Raw genomic sequence first — 13,879 nt, 5'->3', positions numbered from 1 at the left:
GGGGTCGGTCCCCAGGCAGGAACCTGCCCCAACGGGAAGAGGAGACTGATCACCTCCATGGGCTCCCAGGAAGGGAGCACTAGATACGGAGAACGGGGGACTTGGGAGGAAGGGAGGCATTATAACTGATGGGCTCCCAGAAAGGGGCAACAGTTAAGGAAACCTGGGGACTCAGGAGAAGGGGGGCACTGTGATAGCCTCTGAATAATTGTGAGTGCGTGACTGCTGACTGAAAGAGTGAGAGCAGCTTTTTTTGGAAACTGCAAAGCCAATTCTTTATGCATATACAGTTAAAAATAACTAGCTTCTTAAAAGGCCTGCCAAGGAAAAAGCTTGAAGTTAACTCTTTCCATGTCCTTGAAATACACAGCCTACTTTGCCTGAGACCTCAGCCTTGGGCAAATTAGAACTTTATGAAAAGAAAAAAAAGGAGTCAAAGAGATATTTTAAATCTCAAACAGAAAACTATAAGATCTCTGTCTGTCTGTCTGTATTTATGTATGTCTCAGTGTATGTCTTTTTTTTTTTCTGATAATATTGTTGAAGTTGTAAATGTGTTCTAATTTAATTGGCCTAAAGAAAAGTAAGCACTTATAAATCAAACAATTCTAAGTACAAGAAAAATTAACCTAAATAAATTTCAGATTCATGTAAACTGGGAAATATTCAATATTAAATATCTAGTATTAATGTTTGTTTGCTAATCTAATAAGGAAGTAAGATGTATGTTTTTAATAAAGAAGATATAAAAAATAAAATTTTATTTTATAAAGGGAAAACAAAAGTAGGTCTGACTTACAGGTGGCTGTTACAGAAAGTGATTAAAAGGTTTGTGGAAAATGGACCCTAAAAAGTTTTGTGCATGGTTAGGACTGACTAAGTTTAAAATAAATTTAATTAAGTTTACCTAGATGAGTTTAAAGTAAGCTGGTGCAAAACTTGAATTTGGCCTTTCTCTCTGTTAAGAGGACATACTTTCTTCAGATGTTGAACTACTTTCAATAATAGATTTAAGTTTCTTTACCTTTTAATTGATCTGTTCTAAATTTACCTTTAAAATCTTTTGTTAACTTTGGCTAAGTGAATAACTATTATTTCACAGTGACGTATATGATCCTGCCTGACTATTATAACCCTTTTGATATTTATTGATAAAACTTCCTAAATGACTTCTAGCTAACTTTGGGATGCTTCAGAGGGTCCCTGAGACATCCCAAAGAGCTATTAAGCTACCTGGGTTCACTGGACATGTTAAATTACATGGGAAGTACTGTTGAAGTGAAGTGAAAGTTGTTCAGTTATGTCCGACTCTTTGTGATCCCATGGACTTCTCCAGTCCATGGAATTCTCCAGGCCAGAATCCTGGACTGGATGGCCTTTCCCTTCTCCAGGGGATCTTCCCAACCCAGGGATCAAACCCAGGTCTCCCACATTACAGCCAGATTCTTTACCAGCTGAGCCACAAGGGAAAGACTGTTAAAGGGGTGATAAATCTTTTCAGATTATACTGTATGGTTGATGTTACTAATATAGAAATTCTAAAATTGTGTAAAATTCATATAGATCTGATATGTCCTGATAAAATATGGTCAATTATAATTCTAGTTATCATATTAAAATGTTATGAACCAGGTTTCTTTGTCAATTGCTATAGAATCGAATTTTAAACATGCTTTCTGTGGTTTTATTCTCATGCCTTTAAAAAAAATACTGCTAGTTCTTCAAGATTTATAGAAAAGAGTTAAGATTAAGTAAATAAACAAATTTTGTTATTAACAGTAAGCTGGTACCAGACTGGAATTTGGTCTTCTATTTAGAGAATAAAGTTCTCAAAATGCAGCTTTCAATAACAGATTATGAATTTCTTTGCCTAAAAATTTAAGTGATTTATATTTGTTTTCAAAATCTTTTTATAACTTTGATAAAGTAAATAAACATCATTTAAGATTGTGGTACATGTAGACAAAGTTCATTCTGCTTCAACAACAAAAAAACCCCTCACAGTTAGACTTTTTCTATCCTGATGTCCTTAAAACATGGCAATAGTTTGCTCCTAAATCAGGAAATTAAAAATAGATAAACAACAGCTTAAAATCAAAGAGCCAGGGCTATGGGAAATCCACGACGGCCGCCTGGCTTTTCCCAGCTTCCTGACAGACTTCATTTTTATTTGATGGGTTAAAGCCTTACCTGGCTACAGTCTTAATGCCCACACAATGAGTTCTCCAAAAACGAAAAGAAAAGAAAAATTATGTTTCACTCAATATTAAATTCTAGTTTTGTTAATTAAGGTCTGTGCTTCTAAGACTCACTTCTGAGATAGTTCCTTGTTATATTATATTGCCAAAAGTTTTAATTAAGTTATTAAAAAGGACACTCTAAGATTGTTTCTAAAGCTTATCTCAGTAACCAGTCTTTGGGTAAAGGTCAGATGCTCCATGATATACAACCAGTAGATGAAAACTTGGCTATAATCATTTAACTGAGTCAAATGACCTGAGGTACACCAGGCTATACCCAATGAAAGTTCTTGACATAAATTCTTGCTTGTGACCTTACTAGCTAACTGCTAGCTATATTATTTTCTATGTAGCTTGCTTCAGAAGATTATCTCTTATGTTACCAAATGTGTGACTAAGCCTGTGATAAAATGCTGATATGCAGTTCCATATGAGCTCAATAATTGTAATAATGTAACTCTAGATATGGAAAGAAACAAGAAGAGGAAATATTCTCCTGGACCAAGAGGCTAGTAAGACAAGTATGGTCCAGAGACTTTTGCTACTTACAAGGCCTGGTCTAGTGACAACACATTGAGTGGCCTCTCAATGGAATCTTTGTTAGACCTGAGAATGAGCCTTTGCAGCACCATGGGACAGGATGACCATGAAATGCCCCCAAAACATGGCCAAATATGTGGCTATGAAGGGGCCCTGCTGACTAGAAGGTGGCCCTTGCCAGCTGCCTCTACAAAGACTAAATCATAACCACTACAAAATGCTGACCTTCAACACACCCTTGAAAGGAGTTCAGGATGAAGACAAAAAATAAGGCACTCTGTGCTCTGGGAAAAACCCAGAAAACAGGCCTTCAGATAAGTCAGATGTTTTTAGGTAAAGATTTTTATGAGTCCAAATTCTTGCATCTTCTCATGCCTAGAGGAGCATTAACGTCGCCAACCGATGCCTGAACCTGGCTCTCCTGGCAGCCCCACGACAGCTTCCTAAATTCTTGCATCTTCTCATGCCCAGAGAAGCACTAATGTCGCCAACCGATGCCTGAACCTGGCTCTCCTGGCAGCCCCATGACAGCTTCCTGCGCCTGTTAATCTTCGGGCCAGATATCTTCAACTTTCTTGTTAAGTTGGTTTCTCCCAGTAGTAGCACAACAAGAATGTCCACCCAGCCAGCACCCAGACAATGCTACAACAAGCTGTGTTATCATTCTGTGGGCTCTCCTCTCCCTCTATAAATGCACCCTGAGGCCTTCAGGCTATTCTCCCTTTGAGATCTTATACAGGAGACCACCCCCAGTAATGGAAAAGCTCAAGGGAGACCACCACCAACTAGCTGATCTGGAGATGTCCCGACACCTCCAGGCCCTGGAAAAGTCTTCAGCCATATCGCCCGAGAAACCTTAAAAAGGACACCCATTCCTTTGGGCAACTGGGTTCATCCCTATCAGTCAGGAGATGAGATATGGGTTAAAGATTAAAAGAAGGAACCACTTCAGCCTGTTCAGTTTGAACAGGCTCTCACAGGGTCATCCTGGCAACCCCTACTGCTGTTAAAGTTACAGATGTCACCACACCAGAGTCAAGAAATCTGTGCTTCCTTGATGAGGACACCTGGAAAGCAGTTTGGGACCCAAAGAAACCTCCTCAAGGTCTGGTTCCAAAGACAATGGCCCTCACCCATGAAGGATGCTGAGCCCCGCTCTAGTCCCTCCAGGAGCTGACTAGTCAATGCACAGCAGGAGCCTGAGGATTCCTCAGCCTTGCTCCAGCCCCACTCTAGCAGCTGGCTGCTCAACGCACGGTGGAAGCTTGAAGATCCTGCTATCAAAGTATCAATGGATTTTCATTGTCAACCCTGGCCTCTATCCCTCATTGGTATTATTGCTGTGCTTTTCATTACAGGACCAACTGGACTCCCTGGCTGAGGTGGTTTTACAGAATAGAAGAGGGCTAGACCTACTGACAGCTGAAAAGAGAGGACTCTGTCTCTTCTTAATTGAAGAATGCTGCTTTTATGTAAACCAATCAGAAATATTCAAGGACTAGGCCCAACAGCTAAGGAGATAAATCATAAAAAGGAGAGAGAAACGAGCTAATTTCTGGGGTATTTAGAACAGTATCTGGAGCTGAGCACCATGGCTTCTCCCTTTAACAGGTCCTCTCTTCACATTCTTTGCAGTGCTCTTGTGTGGCCCTTGTATTCTCACTGTAATTGTCAGTTCATAACCTCTTAGATTAAATCCATAAAGTTACAAATGGTAATAGCTCAAAATAGCCCCCTGAACAATGGGGAGCTCTGAATGTCCTACCAAAACATGAGATGATGCTTTCTACAGTGAGTGATAGAAGCATCAAGAGGGGGAATGAAGAGGAAAAGTTAAAATTTTATGTAACTTCCTGCTCCTTCTGCCTCTGTAACCCAGCTTGCTCCTTGCAAAATCTAGATCTCGTAGGTCTCAGAAAGTAGGGACTCATAATACTAGGAACTGGAGCTTATCTCACTCACCTTTGTCCTGCTCTTTGCAATCGCCCTAGCCCCTGCAAACCCGCAAACCCATTTAATCATGCCTGTCCGTGTATAAAAATCTCTGTAACCCCTTTGTTCGGGGCTCAGAGCTTGGAGTGTGAAGAACTCCTCTGGACCCCCCAGTGTAATAAACCTGAGTTCTCCAGCTCTCCCAGTGTGGGGCTTGCTTTCTCGAGTACTGGTTTCTACAACAGGAGGAGAAACGGGTAAAGGGGTCAAAAGGCACAAACCAGGGATCCAAGATACCTCGTGACTATAATTAACAATGCTATTATGTATACTTGAAAGTTGTGAAGACAGTAGATCTTAGGGACTTCCCAGGCAGTCCAGTGGTTAAGACTTCATGCTTCCAATGCAGGAGGCTCAGGCTTGATCCTGAGTTGAGGAGCTAATATTCTACACGCTACAAGGCACAGCCGAAAAGGACAGTAGGTCTTAAACATTCCCATCATACAAAAAGTCTGTATGAGGTGATGGATATACTAACTAATGTTAGGGCGGTAACTGTTTCCTATAAATATATATGAACATATATGTGAATATTATACATATATAAAAGCATCACACTGTATAACAAACCTACACAATATTACATACCAGTTATAGCTCAATAAAGCTAAAAAATAAAAGACAAGCAGCAACATGAAATAAAGATCACGACCAATTATGACTTGCTCCTGGAAAGCACATATGATTCAACATTTAAAAATAAACTGATGTAATTCAACATATTAACAATAAAGACAAAACCATATGATCATCTCAGTGCAAGCTGAAAAGCATTAGTTCCTTATCCATTCATGATAAATGTTTTCACAGAGGTAGCACGAGAAATGAATCTCTTCAACCTGAACAGGAGCATCTGTAAAACTTCTACAGCTCACAGCATACTCAACTGATGGCTTCTCCCTAAGGTCTGGGAAAGGCCAAGGTGACTGCCTGCTCCCACACGTGCATTCAACACTGCACTAGAGAACTCAGCTCACGCAACGTGCAAAGAAAACTAAACAAAGAGCAAATAGGTTGCAAAACAGAAATAAAACTGTCATTATGCACAGAGGGCATAATCATTTATAGAAAACCTCAAGGAATCTACAAATAATATTAGAATTATTAAGTAGCAAGTCACAGGATATAAGTTCAATAGACAAAAATCAATTCTATATAACAGAAATAACTAGAAATTTAAGTTTTATAATTATCATTTACAGTAGCATAAAAAGTCAAATATACATGGATAATCTAACAAAATATTTATAAGACTGTACACAGAAGACTACAAAATATTTCTGAGAGACATCAAAGAAGACTCAAATAAATGAAATTAATTATACACCATCTTAATGGATGGGCATTCTCAGTATTGCTAAGATACAAATCATCCCCAAACTGACCTACAAATTCAATGCAATCAAAACCTCAGCAAGAAGTCTAGAGAAATTTATAAGGTGTTTCTGAGATTTATCATGAAAGAGCAAAGGGTCTAAAATAGAAAACTAGTTTTGAAAATTTAGGCAAATGAAAATTAAAAGCACAATAAGATACCATTACATATCTTTTAACATGGCTGAAATTTTTAAATTTAATAATACCAAGTGCTGAACAGAATACAGAGAAACTGTAATTCTCTTACAATGCTGTTGAGAATAATAAACTGTATAGCTACTTTGAAAACAGTCTGGCAGTTTCTTGTAACATTAATCACAAAACATATGACTCAGCAATCCTGCTTCTAGGAATTTACGCAAGAGAAATGAAAGCATCTCTTTCTACAAAGAGTAATATATGAATATGTATAGCAGCCTTATTTATAAAGTCAAAAATCAGACACATTTCAAATGTCACCAATTGTTAAATGGATAAATAAGTTATGGCACATCTATACAAAGGAAGACTACTCAGCAACAAAGAAAAACTGAACTACTGATACATGCAATAACAAGGATGAATCTCAAAATCATTACATTAAGTAAAATAAATCCAGATGCTAAAGGTCTTCCTACTAGAGGATAGTCAGAAAAAAGCAGTATTAATCAGAATGGAAATCATATCAGTGGTTACCAGGATTTGGAGGTTGAAAAGGAATGACTATGTAAGAGATTTTATAGAGACTAGGGAAGATGAAGAGCTAGTGGTCATGGTAGTGGTTACCTGGTTGTATTTAAAGAATTTTAAAAGTGAATTTTACTGTATATGAACTATAGCTTAAAAAAGCCTAACTCTATAAAAAAACTCAGTGTTTAGAAATGCATTTATATTAATAAAGAAAATGAAGAGATGATTACTGTGAAAGTCAGGTTAACAGTTACCTAGGAAGAGGGGAACTGAATGCTTCTGGAGTGCTAACATAACTATTTGGTGCTTTGGGTAAAGCCACAAGACTGTATGCTTCATAATTCTTTTTTAAACCCTGCACTTATATTTTGTGGGCTTTTCTTTAAGCATATTTTAATAACAATAAAGCATTTTAAAGTTAAAAAACAACCAAATATTTCTGTTATTCATTCATAAAACCTTATGAGGTAGCTCTTCCACTTTTTTTCCCATGCATTTTGTTTTTTTTTTTTCCATTTATTTTTATTAGTTGGAGGCTAATTACTTTACAATATTGTAGTGGTTTTTGCCATACATTGACATGAATCAGCCATGGATTTACATGTATTCCCCATCCCGATCTCCCCTCCCCACCCCATCCCTCTGGGTCTTCCCTCCCCACCCCATCCCTCTGGGTCTTCCCAATGCACCAGCCCCAAGCACTTGTCTCATGCATCCAACCTGGGCTGGTGATCTGTTTCACCCTTGATAATATACATGTTTCGATGCTGTTCTCTCAAAACATCCCAGCCTCGCCTTCCCCCACAGATTCCAAAAGTCTGTTGTGTTCATCTGTGTCTCTTTTTCTGTTTTGCATATAGGGTTATCGTTACCATCTTTCTAAATTCCATATATATGCAGTTAGTATACTGTATTGGTCTTTATCTTTCTGGCTTACTTCACTGTATAATGGGCTCCAGTTTCATCCATCTCATTAGAGCTGATTCAAATGAATTCTTTTCAATGGCTGAGTAATATTCCATGGTGTATATGTACCACAGCTTCCTTATCCATTCGTCTGCTGATGGGCATCTAGGTTGCTTCCATGTCTTGGCTATTATAAACAGTGCTGCAATGAACATTGGGGTACACGTGTCTCTTTCAGATCTGGTTTCCTCGGTGTATATGCCCAGGAGTGGGATTGCTGGGTCATATGGCAGTTCTATTTCCAGTTTTTTAAGGAATCTCCACACTGTTCTCCATAGTGGCTGTACTAGTTTGCATTCCAACCAATAGTGTAAGAGGGTTCCCTTTTCTCCACACCCTCTCCAGCATTTATTGCTTGTAGACTTTTGGATAGCAGCCATCCTGATTGGCGTGGAATGTGGTTTTGATTTGCATTTCTCTGATTTGCATTTCTCTGAGTGATGTTGAGCATCTTTTCATGTGTTTGTTAGCCATCTGTATGTCTTCTTTGGAGAAATGTCTGTTTAGTTCTTTGGCCCATTTTTTGATTGGGTCATTTATTTTTCTGGAATTGAGCTGCAGGAGTTGCTTGTATATTTTTGAGATTAACCCTTTGTCTGTTGCTTCATTTGCTATTATTTTCTCCCATTCTGAAGGCTGTCTTTTCACTTTGCTTATAGTTTCCTTTGTTGTGCAAAAGCTTTTAAGTTTCATTAGGTCCGATTTGTTTATTTTTGCTTTTATTTCCAATATTCTGGGAGGTGGGTCATATGGAACTGGAGGAATCAACCTGCCTGACTTCAGGCTCTACTACAAAGCCACAGTCATCAAGACAGTATGGTACTGGCACAAAGACAGAAATATAGATCAATGGAACAAAATAGAAAGCCCAGAGATAAATCCACACACCTATGGACACCTTATCTTCGACAAAGGAGGCAAGAATATACAATGGAAAAAAGACAACCTCTTTAACAAGTGGTGCTGGGAAAACTGGTCAACCACTTGTAAAAGAATGAAACTAGAACACTTTCTAACACCATACACAAAAATAAACTCAAAATGGATTAAAGATCTAAATGTAAGACCAGAAACTATAAAACTCCTAGAGGAGAACATAGGCAAAACACTCTCCGACATAAATCACAGCTCTTCCACTTTTGATAATAAGGTTCAATTATTCCAGGGTTTTCCCACAGAAAATAACTATAAAACTTACACAAATTACAAAAAGCAACTCTTGAGGCACCAAAGAGGTGTTTGGAAGAAACAAACCAACCAAACAAATCAAATGTAGAGGGTATATGTATGCTCAGGGAGAAGAGAAGAGAATTACATGAAATTAAGTTTACCACTTTTAGTTAGAGCTTTTAGTCTCAGAGTAAGAATAACGTTCAGTTCAGTCCAGTTGCTCAGTCGTGTCTGACTCTTTGCAACCCCATGGACTGCAGCACGCCAGCCTCCCTGTCTATCACCAACTCCTGCAGTTTACTCAAACTCATGTCCACTGAGTCGGTGATGCCATCCAACCATCTCATCCTCTGTCATCCCCTTCTCCTCCTGCCATCAATCTTTCCCAGCATCAGGGTCTTTTCAAATGAATATTCAGGACTGATTTCCTTTAGGATGGACTGGTTGGATGTCCTTGCAGTCTAAGGGACTCTCAAGAGTCTTCTCCAACACCACAGTTCAAAAGCATCAATTCTTTGGCGCAACTATAACATAGTGGAAAACAAAGGTCTCCCTGGTTAAAGGAACCAGAAAATTGAAGCCATGGAGTCATGGCTATTGAGTGTGGGGGAATTCCAGAAAGGAAACAGAGAAGAGATCCCCCAGGTTTTTTGGCCACATCTCTGACTGAAAGCTAAACCATACATGTGGAACAGACTCATTCATAGCAGCTCAGCTAAAGACAAAAGATCTGAATTGAAACTGGAACCACTAGCCAAGAAAAACAACCTTGCAGTTCAGTTCCAAATAAGTTAACTGCCTATCAAAACAAAAGTAACACACTCATTGCAGAATCTCCACACCTGTCATGCAACTGTTGGGTACTAGCTATATGCCAGGCATTATGCTACATACCGGGAATATACCAGTAAGCAAGTTAAAGTTCTTGCCCTCATGGAGGCTATAGTCAAATGGAGAAGAGAGCCAAGAAAGTACAACAGAACTTAGTAAATGTTTTAACAGGAGAAAAAATGGGAATATGTGATTGAAACACCTAATGCAAAGTAAATAGGACTTTCTAGAAGTTTTAACCAGTCAAATCCAAAGGAGTGGAATATTCTGGGCAAATCCTAGAGGTAAAACAGATGGCACACTTAGTAACTAAAAGAAGTTGAGTATAGTTGCTACATATATTATAGTAGGAAAAGAATGACAAGCGATGACACCAGTGAGTATAGCAGGGTCCAGAGAGTCTTAAGGAACCAAGCTAAGAAGTCTGAACTTAACCAGGAACAACCAGAAGTCTCTTAAGGATTTTCAAGCAGAGAAGTGAAGTATTTCCAATTTTCTTTTAAAAAAGCTATTTTAATGGCTGAACAGACAGGTCTATAGACTGTTGAACAGTCAGACTGAAGAAAGGTAAGACTGGAGCCAGAAAGACAAGTTTAGAAGCTATTTAAGAATTCCAAATGAAAAATAACTTTATTAAGCTTAACAGAAGCACAAGGGTAGAAGTCAGGAGGCATGTACAATATATTTAAGAAGCTGAATTAATTGGACCTAAAAAATGTTACACAGCAGTGTTGGGAAGAATTATTGTGAATCTAACTGTGGGCATATTGAACTATAGATCTTTTTGAAAAATAAAAATGGAAACATTTGGCATTCAGGTAGATAGACCTAGAGTTTTGAGAGTGAGATCTAAAGCAGAGATAAAGCTTTGTGTTTCATTAGCTCACAGGGAAAACTGATGCCTTAGGTATTAATGTCTAACCCTGGTAGATTAAAAAATGGTAGACATTTTAAACAGAAGAAAAGAGAATCAATGGATTAGGATAAGTTTTATATTGAAATTCCTAATTTCAACAGAAACAATTTATAGCTCAATTAATTTCTGCTTATATATAATATATAAGCAGTATATACAGTTACAATACAGCTTTCTCATCTAGAATGATTCTAACTCTCAGATGAGCCTGGAGGCCTGGATGAGTCTTGAAAGCTAGGAGAAAGTTTTTTTAACAACCTAATTCAAATAACTTTAAGAAAAATATGTTTGGTTTTCATGAAGGGATTCTTTTCATACTTAAGGTAAAAGCATCCACATAATTTCTCCTTTCCTCTTTAGAATTTAAGTATCTACAAAGAGGTGGAGAAGGGTAAACAAATGTCAATTAAATACAGTTTTTCACACAACTGATAGTGTGTTTCAATTTAATGAAGCACCAAAAAGTAACAGAAAACACAGAAAGAAGCAACTGAAAAATACACACATGCTAAAAAAAAAAGCAGAATATTTAATTTGAAACTTACCTTGCTCCTAAATTTTCAATGGTTATATATTCATCCTTTCTCACAACTTCAAACTGCAAGTGATGGGGGAAAAAAAAGCCCTAAAGTAGTTCAATTTTCAAAATTCTTTAGTGTTACTTCTTAGCCTTAATGTTTGAAAGAAGACAGTGAGAATGAAACTATAGTGAATATACAACAAATAAAATAGAAGAAACAAGCTATAAACAATCTTAGTCAAATAGTAGAGCTGATCTTAAAAACCAGTTCTACTTTATACCACCATAGGATATAAATGCCAAATCTAAAAAAGAAGATCATACCTAAATATAATATATATACACATTTTTAAAATTTTGGTTTACTTACTGATAAACTGAAAAATCAAGGAGATATTTTATTAAAATGAAATAGCAAAACCAAGGCTATAAAGGGCTCAGACACTCTGAAGTTATCTTTAAGCATACGTGTAGCAGAATTAGATTATCATCCTCTGTGCGTGATAGCCTTTCCTCACTGGTATAGTCATGGCCTGTTTTGTCAGTTTCTGTGTGTGTGTGTGTTTTATTTTTAAGATTTTTTTGCTTTTAAGTCCCACTTAAATACTACTTTAGAGAAATCAATGCAACAAAATGTTAGAGAGCTTAGTTACCATCAAAGAGAATATGACAAGGCTACTATTATTACAATTCCCAAATCTGTTCCAAGTCAAAAACATCATTCCAGTGAAGAAAAGCAAGAAAAACAAGAGAAAGTTACTCACCAAAATTTTGACAATTCCAGGTACCTCACATTGTAGCATCCTTACCATGTCACCCGTACATCCTTCCTTTAAACATTTTTTTCCACTAAAACTCTATAAATTTTATCAATAGAAAACAATAATAAATTTTCAATAGATAAAATAATATGAACAATAAAAACAGAAAAAACCCACTGATGTGCAAAACTGATTATATTTATATAAATTTAGAAGCAAATATTGCTAGACAGTAAAACAAAAGATGTGAACAAACACTTGAGAGTTAGTTGTTCAAAGATAGTCCATTTCTTGTACCAATGGATTTCCTATTTAAAATGTATGATCACACTTTTCTCTCTCATCATTTCTATTAATATTTCAAAATCTTTATATAGTTACATTATAAACAAAAATGAATTTGATGCTCCCAGTGATAGCAACTTCAAGCAAAATATACAAATTAAATAAGTGCAAAAAGAAATAATGAATTTCTATTAGATAAGTGAAGATTCCAGTGGAAAAGAAAGATTAAAAATTTGAGTCCTCTGATCCTGATCTTGCTATTTCCTCTGGTTAATTTATTTAGTTTTCTTTTGCTTGTCTTTCTAAAGTTGAGTAATACTGATTGCCCTAACAATCAAAGAAAGTGAAAAGTATTTACATACTGCTTAAAAAATGAATAACTATGCCTTATATAATGATTTTTACAATGTACAAGTTTATCTGTTAATCTTCACAACCTTATAAAGTAGGTATTACTACCCTCACTTTATGGCTTAGAAAAATGAGTTTCAGCCTAGTGTAAAAAAAACCTAGTAAGTGGCTCAATCTGGACCTGAACTCAGAACACTCAACTCCATATACAATTGCTTTATAAGTGTTTTCTGTGGTTTCCACAATGTAAACACTTTAGAATTAAACATTACAGACCCAACTTATGGCCATTACCTCATTAAAGAATAAAGAGTAATTAACATAGACACAGGCCTTCAATTTCTACTTTAATTTCAGTGGAAAAATTTCAATTTAGTTACATGATTTTAGACAAATATAAATAACACAAATATATTTTGAAGGTCTTCTGTTGGTGTTTTTATTTGGCCACACCGTGCAGCTTGTGGGATCTTAGTCTCCTTACCAGAGACTGAAGCCGAGGCCTGGCAGTGAAAGCACCAAGCCCCAGCCACTGGACTGCCAGGGAATTCTCAATAACAGATATATTTTTGAAGACTATAAAATTTATCACTGTTCTCTACCCTTAAAACTATACAGTTGTCCTTTCTTTTTATTAAGCAATTCTATTCTTTGATTTTATGTCCTTTATGTGAATTTCCTACAAAGACATATTTAATAAATGGTAATGATGACCAAATAGTGAGGAGAAAAGTATCAGAGAGAATAGGGAAAGAAACATGGAGCAAGAAAGGAAGAGGAAGGAAGTGAACAGAAAGAAATGAAGGGGAAAGAAGAAAAAAGCAGGAAAGAGCAGAAGAGGATATGCTCTAGTAAAGTTTTAAAGGAAGTACAAATATAATACCTGATCATTTTCACCTGGATATTTTAAATTCTTGAACTTTTTCCAACAAATTTTATGGAAGTAAACACAGCAGCTCTTACTGCACATTAACTGAAAAAATCCCTGGAAAAGAGTAAAAACTGTTGATAAGAAATAATAATCCACGTAGATAAAGAAAATATCACCTTAAGTCACTTTTTATTATTCTATAACTAGATGAGTTTTACATGACATTGAAAATTTATCAACAGATCACTGGTAACCAAAGAACTATATAAATCATTTTTATATCATTAAAGACAAAAAATAGGCAATAATTTGAATAAGTTAATTAATATTTTTCATATGCTGCATACAACAAAGTATTAGAAACTCAGTGAGTGACCTTTGTAGATGAAC

General features: G+C 36.6%; 1 protein-coding gene across 11 annotated transcripts in view; it reads right to left on the bottom strand.

The window, feature by feature from the left end:
- The window catches only part of DZIP3 (DAZ interacting zinc finger protein 3), a 110,337-nt gene that overhangs the window by 55,638 nt on the left and 40,820 nt on the right, over nucleotides 1–13,879 (bottom strand). For all 11 annotated transcript variants that reach the window (XM_043892596.1, XM_043892587.1, XM_043892593.1 and 8 more), the window contains 3 exons: nucleotides 13,502–13,603; nucleotides 11,986–12,078; nucleotides 11,247–11,299 (listed from right to left, as the gene is read on the bottom strand). In XM_043892596.1, the coding sequence (XP_043748531.1) occupies nucleotides 11,247–11,299; nucleotides 11,986–12,078; nucleotides 13,502–13,603 (248 nt within the window). The remainder of the gene's footprint in view (nucleotides 1–11,246; nucleotides 11,300–11,985; nucleotides 12,079–13,501; nucleotides 13,604–13,879) is intronic.

Source organism: Cervus elaphus, chromosome 31, assembly GCF_910594005.1.
Source record: "Cervus elaphus chromosome 31, mCerEla1.1, whole genome shotgun sequence".
Lineage (NCBI taxonomy): Eukaryota > Metazoa > Chordata > Mammalia > Artiodactyla > Cervidae > Cervus > Cervus elaphus.
The sequence above is the reverse complement of the archived record's forward strand: the minus strand, read 5'-3'. Positions and strand labels throughout refer to the sequence as shown.